General features: G+C 45.3%; 1 protein-coding gene across 8 annotated transcripts in view; it reads right to left on the bottom strand.

Moving 5' to 3' along the window:
* Nucleotides 1-208: 208 nt before the first annotated feature.
* Nucleotides 209-10,538, bottom strand: part of SGMS2 (sphingomyelin synthase 2) — a 55,861-nt gene continuing 45,531 nt past the window's right edge. For all 8 annotated transcript variants that reach the window (XM_054989852.1, XM_054989851.1, XM_054989857.1 and 5 more), the window contains 2 exons: nucleotides 9,509-9,675; nucleotides 209-2,358 (listed from right to left, as the gene is read on the bottom strand). In XM_054989852.1, coding sequence (XP_054845827.1) covers nucleotides 2,155-2,358; nucleotides 9,509-9,675 — 371 coding nt within the window. In that variant the 3' untranslated portion in view covers nucleotides 209-2,154. The remainder of the gene's footprint in view (nucleotides 2,359-9,508; nucleotides 9,676-10,538) is intronic.

Here is a 10,538-nt window from a genome sequence, read left to right as displayed (position 1 = left end):
TGATTGGATTAAAAAAAGATTATTGGCAGCAAGGGAAAATTACAGCATCCTTAACTTCTGGATATTGTCATGCTCACGGCACTCTTGGATTGTTGTATAAAACAGAAACCAAACCAAGAGGACCATGTTAGCTTTACTTTGCATTTGCCAAATAAAACTGGTTCTACAAAGACAACATTATATAGACACAAAGAAACCTTACAGCAAGAAAGTAGCAGATTGGCCACCTGACCATTTAATAATAGTGAAGTAAACACACCAATTGCAGTGAATAGCCTTGGCATCAGTATTGGAACAATTAAAATTAATCCCAACAGAAAACAAAAGTGATGGTCATCTGTAAATACATCACATCTGGCTCTCAGGCTCAACATTACATTTTTTTTTCTTTTGCAAAAATGGCAACATTCCTACTCAAGCATTCAAAACAATCCTTTTGGCAAGCCTGTCTACGCAAAACCAAAGCCAGTGAATAGGAATCAGTGGGGATTTTGCTCCCACTGCCATTATGTGGTATATGAGCTAAAATAATTTTCTAATGCTTATGTGTGTGGCAGACTTACCGACACTTGTAAAACCGCAGTGTGGCAACAAGCGGCCACAAGACCAACAATTAAATACAGGAAACTCCGCTAGAGCCAGGGTGGTGGGTTCTAGATCGGGCCAGCAAGGAATCAGAGGGGCCAAGGCTATCACCATGGCACAGCTTGAAAAGACGGAGCCCCGGGATTTCACGAGCTAGAAAAAAGATGCCCAAGTGCCTGTGGGTTTGAGTATGTGAAGGCTGCTCCAGTGTATTTAAGGCAGACCCCAAGTAACCGCTGGGGAAAAGAGGCCTGGAGGCAAGTCTCTGTGTGAGTGGCTTGCTACAGGGAAGGTAGAGGAAGCCAAGGATGAGAGGGAGCCTTCTCCTTATCTCAGTCTCTAGCCTGGCAGGGCTCCCTTTAACAGGAGAGCAGCTAGAGGATCTGCAAGGCTGGATGTAGAAGGAATGAGCTAGGTCCTCACGATGTGTAAAGGTATGGTCATGTGCATATAGGCTACAGTGACGATCACAAAGGTGTAGACAATCCTACAGGAATCTGGTGAAAATATCAAATGTATGGGATTATACTTGTAAATGTAGACATGACCATTAGGCAACATTCAGTGGTAAACTAGTTGTTTCAGTAGCTGTGGAAGGGGGATTGTCAACATTCTTTTTCAGCTGCAGAGTCTTATTTTGTGCATTCACTGTAACATATACATACATATACACACATTCTAATGGTATTATGCACATGGCATGTATTCACATTCTGCAAGCTAACTAACCAGCAGAAACATAAATAATTATCTCATTTGACATCTATGTATTTTAACAATAAAATTACTTTTCTCCTTGTAGAAGCTAGATGATGTTAGCAGACATTGTTTCTAACCTACAGTATCATCAGGTAAAATAGCTTTTTTATTTTCACATATAAAATTATCGCTTATTAAAAAAAATGTAAAAGTCAGTCGAGGGTAAACAAAATAATTGGAAGTTGTGATGGTATTACAGGGTCATAATAAATTCATTCCTGTAAACAATATAAAAATATCAAGGGTCACTTCTGGTTTCCATCAGTCACGTGCACAAGATCTTGCCTTCACTAGTGGGAATAGTAAAAACCACTGCCTGCTGATTTTGGTTACTCTCCCTAAACAGATAGAGAGAGACCAGGGTTATGCCTTTAACATACCTTTACTATGGTTTCGCTCAAACTTCAGCACCCTGAAGCAGTTATTTTGTTTTGATGCTTCTGTGGATAAGTGACATTTAACAACAGATGGCGCAGTGTGTTCTTTGGCACCTCTTAATCTCATTAAGAAACCAAAGTCCTGGCTCCTTTTCTCCTCAGGAAGTATTCTGTTGGCACCAGAGCATTACTGAGCGCCAGTGTCTACTAGCACTGAAGAGTAGGATGGAACTGTACAATCTGACTAGAAAAACATACCAAACGGACTTTTAAAAAAAAAGTCTACAGTTGTCTTTTTCTCAAATCAAATTGCACAACATTTGGTCCACTTCTTCAGTTAACAATATAATCCCCTTAAGAACTTTGGTTATAGCACAAGTGTTTTGGTAAGAAGGTAAAAAGCAGATCCATTTTCTTGCCGCCTTCATTTTCTTCAGGTGGATTTTTCATTGTCCTCTCCTGTCTTCTGAACCCGGGAATAATTCTTACATGAAGACTTGAAGCAGCTAGGGGGCCAAGATATTGGCCATGAGAAACAGCAAGGAACTGAGCCTTGTACATTCTTCTCAAAGAAATGGAATACTGGAAACCACCATACTCGAGAGAGAAAGTTCGTTTGTGAAGTGACTTTCAAGTTCTGTACAGAGAGGGAAGAAACACATATGGCATTGTGTTTACGTCTTTTAAAAATCACATCTGAGGCCACAGAAAGCATTAGATGATCTTTCATAGAAACTATTTGCATGGAACCGAAGCGTGAAAACCACAGCTACAACAATCAAGCAGATGATCCACAAGCATTTACCTTATTCCTGCTCCAGAATTGGTTTTCTGCACAGCAATTTTATAAAAACCTCAGCAGCTGCTCTCATTGTCAGTAGAGGGAAATACAATTTTTAAAAATCTGGCAAAGTAGAATGTTTACCTTTTATCCCACCCTTTCAAATAACTTCACATGATATAGGACTCCAGGCATTGTCTCATCTAGCAATATTCAGGTCTGCTTAGCTTTGTATTACCCTTTTTGGATCCCAGGGAATGGTTGGAAGATACATTATATAACCACCTTGCTGCAATTAAGCATGTCTGTGACACCTACATAGGAGGTCTCCTGGCAATCCTGTATATACTATCTTGAGTTCTACATGCAGAGAAAGGCAGGATACAAAGATAACAAACAAATGCATGGTGCCCTGTGAGGCATTTTCAAACTATTTTCTGCACCATCGTAGGCTTATCGTAATTAGCTTTGCTTGCCTCTTCAGAAACCACCTCCATTATGAAAGAGGTTCCATGTGTTTGACAAAAGCACCTGTCTTCCTACCTTTGGCTACTTCATAAGTTACGCAGAGGAAATTCAGGTGGACCTGGAGGGCATTCATCATTAGCTGAACTAGACAAATAGGATAATAGATTGGCAGCTTCTATAGTTTCCTGACATACTCCAGTTCCATATATTGCATAGATATTATATGAAGATTGCATATCAACAGCAGGATATTTTTCATAATGCATATAACAGAGTTGCGCTTACCGTAACTACTGTTCATTGGCATCTTCTTTGCAGACACACATGGGACTGCACCTGCGCAGGCCTGCCGACCGGATTTTTTTTTCTAGACTATGTCCACTAGGGGGCGCACGTACGCACCAATGCGCATGCACGGCTTTTCCCGCCCGAGCAACATTGGGTGATGTTGCCCCCTTCCCCTCAGTTTCTCCTTTGCCACCAAATGCCTTCACATTACCTGGAAGAACACAGCGGGGTAGGAGGGAGGGTTGTGTCTGCACAGAAGACATCAATGAACAGTAGTTACGGTAAGCGCAACTCTGTTTTCACTGTCCGTCTTCTGTGCAGCCCCAAATGGGAGACTCACAAGCCACTTACCCAGGAGGCGGGCATGTGTTCTCATTGAAAAAGAGACTGAAGTACTGCTTGACCAACAGCAGCCTCTTTCCTTTCCCACACATCTAGTGCATAATGCTTAGCAAATGTGTCAGAAGACAACCACGTTGCAACCCTGCAGATGTCTTGCAAGGACACGCCCTTAAGGAAGGCCGCAGAGACAGCTTGCGCTCTGGTAGAATGCGCTTTTACTTCCAAAGGGCAAGGTAACTTAGCATGCGAGTAGCAAGCCCTAACAGTCTGAGTAACCCAGCGAGAAACTGATTGAGCTGTAGCAGCTTTTCCCTTCCTGGGCCCATAATAGCACACAAACAGTTGTTTGGCACATCTAAACTGTGAAGTACGTTGAAGGTAAAACAAAATAGCCCTTCTCACATCCAAGGAATGTAAGGTCCTTTCAGAGTTATCAGAAGGGTCAGGAAAAAAGATAGGCAGGACAATGTCTTGTGAGGTATGAAATTGAGTGGAGACTTTGGGTCTAAAACGAAGGTCAGGTCTCAGAACCACTTTATTTTGATGGACCTTCAAAAAGGGAGGATCCCACCTGAGGGCCGCCAACTCGCTAACTCTGCGGGCAGAGGTAATAGCGATCAAGAAAGCCACTTTCCAGAACAACCATTTTAATTAACAAGTAGCCAGCGGTTCGAAGGGCGATTTCATAAGCCCCGCCAATACTACTTGCAGTGACCATTGGGGAACAATTTCCTTGACTTGTGGAAACATGTTATACAACCCTTTTAAAAAAGATTTCGACAAACTGTGGGAGAAAACTGTTTTCCCATCTATCTTAGGGTGGAAGGCTGAAATAGCCGCCAAATAAACTTTAATAGAGGAATTAGAGAGTCCCCCATCCTTTAGAGACAGAAGGAACACAGACGATAACTGGCAATCCCATACATTCACTCCTTTGTCATTAGCCCATGCTTCAAAACGCTTCCATTTAGCAGAGTATGACCTGCGAGTAGTGTCCCTACGTGCATTCAGCAAAATCTCAGCTACTCTGTCAGACATCCCTTCCGACCCAGAATGTGCCAAGCAGTGAGGCTCAGTTTGGGTAGGTCGTGATACCAAACCCCTTTGCCGGACAGAAAGTCCAGGTTCAGAGGGAACTGATAATATGACCCCTGTGACAGCTGCATGACGTGTTGGAACCAAGCTTGTCTGGGCCAAAAGGGCGCTACTAGAATTATGTGAGGCCCATCTCCCTGAACCTTGCTGACGATTCGAGACAACAGCGGGAATGGAGGGAAGGCATAAAACAGGTGCCCTGTCCAGCGTATCTGAAACGCGTCCCCTAGGGAATAGCGACCTAGACCTCCCCTGGAGCAAAACTGTGGAGCCCTCTTGTTGTCCTCTGATGCAAAGAGGTCTATGTCTGGGAACCCCCAGTCCAAAAAGACGGTATTCAGGTAGGAGTCCGCTATGGTCCACTCGTAATTGTTGGACCGCATACGACTCAGTTTGTCTGCGATCACATTTGTGGTGCCCGGAATGTGGACTGCATGAATAAACACGTTCCTTTCCCTGGCCCAGTTCCAAATTCGAATGGCCTCGTCGCAGAGTGCCTTGGAGGTAGTGCCCCCTTGCTTGTTCAGGTAGAACATCGTGGTGCAATTATCCGTCAGCACCTGAACGGATTTCTGTTGTAGCGTGTCTGCGAATGTGATAAGGGCATAACGTACTGCTTTCAATTCTAGCAGGTTAATGTGATCTTCCCTATCCTGCTCTGACCAAACCCCATGTGCCCTAAGGGACCCACATTGGGCTCCCCATCCTATCATGGAGGCGTCAGTCGAGATAGTGATCTCGGTTTGGACTGACCCAAAGGCAACGCCACCTAAGAGATTAGCTTCACTAAGCCACCATTGTAAGGAACGAAGAACCCCTCTATGGATAGAATATCTCTTGTTCTGAGATTTGTGTTCAAAATCATGAACCGAGAGGAACCACAGCTGGAGAGGTCGCATATGCAACCGAGCCATAGGGGTAACTGCTGTAGACGAGGCCATAAGGCCGAGTAGTCTCTGGATAGTAGTCGCAGACTGGAACCTACATCTCAAAAAAAGGTTCACCATCCTGCCAATCTTTAATGCGCGTTCCCTGGGCAGAAAACCTCTATTTACATCACCATCCAGTTCCATACCGATAAATAGTATTCTCCTGGACGGGGTAAGGTTAGACTTTTTGAGGTTAACCAAAAGTCCTAACCGGGAGCAGGTAAGCATCACCGTATCAATTTAGACCTGAAGGGCATTAGCAGAGGGTGCTGCCAAAAGCCAATCATCAAGGTAGGGATAGATGGTACAACCTTGTTCCCTCAAATGTGCCACTACAACAGCCATACATTTAGAAAAAACTCGGGGGGCTGTTAATAGTCCAAAAGGGAGCACCTGATAATGGTAGGTCCTATTATTACAAAGGAATCTAAGGTACTTCCTATGGTCAGGATGGATGGCAATATGGAAATATGCGTCCTTGAGATCCAGAACGGCGAACCACATGTCCTCAGGCATTAACTGGAGGACTGTATTTAAGGTAAGCATTCTGAACCGTTTAACGAGAACGAACTTGTTCAATTCTCTCAGGTCTAAAATAGGCCGTGCTCCACCATCCTTTTTGTCTACAAGGAACATCCTAGAGTAAAAACCCCAGGAGGGGTCTTGAGGGAGAACCTCCTGCACCGCTCCCTTTTGCAGAAGCGCCAGTTACTTATCAGAAGAGGATTGCACTGCATAATCAGGAAGAGACAACACAGGGTAAACATCAAACTGAATTTTATAACCAACAGCAATAACGTTGAGTACCCAACTATCACGGGTAATCTCTGCCCACGCAGAGGCAAACTGAGCCAATCTGTTTCCAAAAATGACAGACTGTTCAAATTCTAGTCAGAACTGGTTGGGTTGAGTTGCTGACTCTTTGGCATCGGGGCCCTGTTGAGTGCGCCGTGGCCGGTAACTAGGTCTCCTGCGGTGGAAGGTATTCGCAGGGGGTTGGAACGGCCTGTAGGACCCATAACGTGGATACAGTTGATATCTATGTTGCCTACCACGATAGCCTTGAGACAAGCGGTACTGATACCGATTGTCGGTGAACTGCCTGGATGGGAGGATCCCGTAGGAGCGAGCCGTCAGTCAATCTTTATGCTTCTGCGAGAGGTACTCATCCGTTCTGGATGAGAATAGAGATTGACCCTCGAAAGGTAGATTCTCTACTTTGTTTTGTGTCTCGACAGGCAGTGCAGTCGTGCGGAGCCACGAGTGTCTGCGAAGCACGATGGAGGATGCCAATGCTCTCGCAGAGGTGTCAACCGTGTCACAATCAGCGTTGATTTGTTGTCGCGACAGCCGTAGCGCCTCATCAAGTATTACTTTAGCCAATACTTTTTGATCAGCAGGAAGCTTCTCCATGAAGACCGCCATGCGATTCCATAGGAAAATCTGATAGGCTGCCATGATTGCTGAGTAATTGGAAATTTTCAGTGTAAGGGCCGCCGACGAGTATAATTTCTTGCCCAATGAATCTAGCTTCCTGCTTTCCTTGTCAATGGGTACAGCATGGGAACCCTGGCGCTGACGGGTCTGCATCTCCTCAGTAATGAGGGAAGAAGGTGGTGGATGAGCAAAGATATACGTACAGACGTCATCTCTGGTCTTATATAGAGCTTCCAGTTTACGAGATGTCGGGTAAACTGATGCTGGCTTTTCACAGATCGTGTTGATGATTTCCACTAATCCTTCTGTGAACGGGAATGAGATGGTCTACGGATTCCCAGATTGGACATACTGCAGAATTTTATCTTTTGGCTTCGGATCTACAGCCGAAATCTCGATGTCCAGGGAACGGGCCATACGGACCATCTGTTCTGTATAGAGCCTGTAATCTTCCGTTGGAGAAATACGACCAGTCCCAATAATGATGTCCTCGTGTGATGGGTCAGACAGAGGGCTAGGGCTCGGATCTTGGTAAGGCCCACGCTGCTGGTAGGGAGAACCCCGTCCGGGGGACCCATAGCGGGAGAACTCACTCCATATGTCACCCCAATACTCTCTGCCAAGGGACTGGGAATAGTATCGGTGAGACCTTGCATAGAGGGAGCCTTCTCTCTCAAAACCTCTCCACGGTGAATGATAGGGTAGATTCTCTCTACCAGTAAAATCATCAGCCGGCCTGGCACGGGATGCAAGAGGTGGAGCGTCAGGCAGGTCACCATCCTCACCAGAAGAATGGTATGATGGAGGCGACAGGTGCGGGGAAGGAGTCTTGGGCTTCTCCCAGAACACCTCATCAGTTTGGACCGAAGTCGATTGTCTGTACTTCGACTTCTTCTTGGCTTTCTTCTCACCCTGAGAGGGCAAGGTACGGTCGCAGTCTCGACTCCAAGTCACCGGATCCGATGTTGTCAATAGATCCGAAGCCTGCGGTTCCGACCGAGCACTAGGCTTCGGAGCGAGGCTGAGGTGAGTCGGCTCCGTATGCTTCGGAATCGATGATGTTGGTTCCGGCGTCGGATCCGACGGTTCAGGAGCCGATCCGGCCGGGATGTTCGGATCCGACGAAGTCCTCTGCACCTTCGGAGTCGACGTAGGCAATGGTTCTGACCTCGAGGGAGACCTGGATCGATATCGTCGTTTCCGAGTCGGATCTGACTTTGAAGGCTTCACGCGATCCGAAGTGGAGCCCGAGGCGTCTTTCGGATCCGAGATCGGAGTCGGAGTTTATTGGAACCGATCCGAAGAGCGGGAGCGGGGGGTGGGAATGGAGCTACGGGCAGACTGTGCAGTCTCCGATGGGGCTTCAACTGTCCCGCTTACTGGCGACGGCCCTTTTTGAGGGGTATCTGCGACTCCCGATGCCCTCATAGCCCTCCTCCAGAGTAGGGCATTCAACCTGTTAGCCCTCTCAGCCCTGGCCTTAGGCGTAAATCGTTGGCAATGCTCACACTTCTCAACGATGTGTCCTTCACCCAAGCACTCGAGGCAAACGGAATGGCCATCCATCCTCATCATCTTGGTAGCGCAAGTCGAACAGCGTTTGAATAAGGCTTTCTCAGCCATCTCTCGCCGAAACGAACGATCTCCTCACAAAACGGCATTATCTTCTTCACAGTGGACAGCTAGATCTTTACCGGTCGGCGGCAAAGAAGAAACTGAGGGGAAGGGGGCGACGTCGCCCAATGTCGCTCGGGCGGGAAAAGCCGCACATGCGCATTGGTGCGTACGTGCACCCCCTAGTGGACATAGTCTAGAAAAGAAAAATCCGGTCGGCAGGCCTGCGCAGGCGCAGTCCCATGTGGGGCTGCACAGAAGACGGACAGTGAACCTAAGGTTTTTGGGCAATCCTTGATCACATAGTTTTTATCTTCTAGAAAGCAATGCCAGCTTGATAAACAATAATCTAACATAAAAACAAAAAAATCTCTTGGAGACATTTACGCCATTTTCCCCCTCCAAGCCTGTTCTTTCCAACACAGTGTACACAGATGCTATGGATACAATTAAGCAAGATTTAGCTTCTATTGAGTCTCTTTCAAGACAATGCTGTTAAAGCATACAGTTAAATATCCATGATTGCTCTCCTGCGCACACTTGCTTGCAACTACAGCCCATGGACTCAGAAATACTTTCTTCTCAACATACATGCAAGGGCGCAGGTTGTAAGTCTCTTTGAGTTTAAATTAGATTAGTTGTGACTTATTTTTATGAATTACGTCCTAGATTTTTCCAGATGTTCAACCCTATGACTCCAGTAAACTCTTTCAAAAGGAAAGTGAGAAATGTCCGAAAGCCTAGCTTGTGTGGCATCTCTCATCTTAGCATTATACACTTTGCAGAGATCAGAATTAACACGGGAGACCTGAAGCTGATGTGTTACTACTCACCTTTTCATTAGCCATTGAATGGTACCACCAGAAGAGCCTTGTGGTGATATAGTAAGCTATGATGACATCCACAGTGTAGTGTTCATGTCCTACCAGAATGCAGATTATTCCAGCAGCACTCATCAACCAGCAGATCAAGTGATACCACCAAAAGTGACGAGGAGAATCTATCCAAAACCGAAGATATGTACAAGAAATTAAATAGTAGAACCAATATATATTAATTTGAAATCATCACCATATACAAATGCATGCATCTAAAGTCTCAAAATTCAGTGCTTTAGGTCACTAGAACACAGAGGCCACATTGGAGGCAGAGCGAGAAAAGATCTTTCTTAGTTGTATATGAAAGCAAATAAGGTTGTACAGCTGAGCAGCAAACTTTGCACTGTGTTGTCAGTTGATTGCACAACAGATAACAATAACTGACCTGGGTAACCCATAGCACATGGGAACAAAACACATCTTCTGCATTCAGACTGTCACAGGCTCAATCCCTGACACCCAGTAGGGAAAGACCTTGAAGAGCAACTGCCAGTTGAAGTAAGTAGCAATGGGGCTAAATGGAGCATTGATCTGACAGTACAATCAGCTTTCTATGTTCACATGTGGTTTCATAATCAGCATTATCTCAGACTGCATGGTTATTTCTTTATTATGAGGATTACTATTTACTGACCGCAGGGTCTAATCCAGCCTCCTACCTAGCCTTGTTGCCAGCTTCTACCATTCTCCCATATTGTTCTTTCTGTTCCACTCAACTCTCTCCACTCAACAACTAACTTCCTTCCTTCTTGGCTTGCTGGATATTCATTCATTCATTCAATCATTCATTGTCCGCCTTTCTCACTGAGACTCAAGGCGGATTACACAGTACGAGATTATTACAATCAGTATCAGGTTTAAAAGACATAGTATTAGCAAGAATCCAATACAGAATAGAAAAAATACTGAAGCAGAACATAATCAATTCTAGAACTAACATTAGACAACATGGAGCACTGGTGGTACATAGGAGTACATATTTAAA

This window comes from Eublepharis macularius, chromosome 10, assembly GCF_028583425.1.
Source record: "Eublepharis macularius isolate TG4126 chromosome 10, MPM_Emac_v1.0, whole genome shotgun sequence".
NCBI classification, from domain to species: Eukaryota; Metazoa; Chordata; class Lepidosauria; order Squamata; family Eublepharidae; genus Eublepharis; species Eublepharis macularius.
The sequence above is the reverse complement of the archived record's forward strand: the minus strand, read 5'-3'. Positions and strand labels throughout refer to the sequence as shown.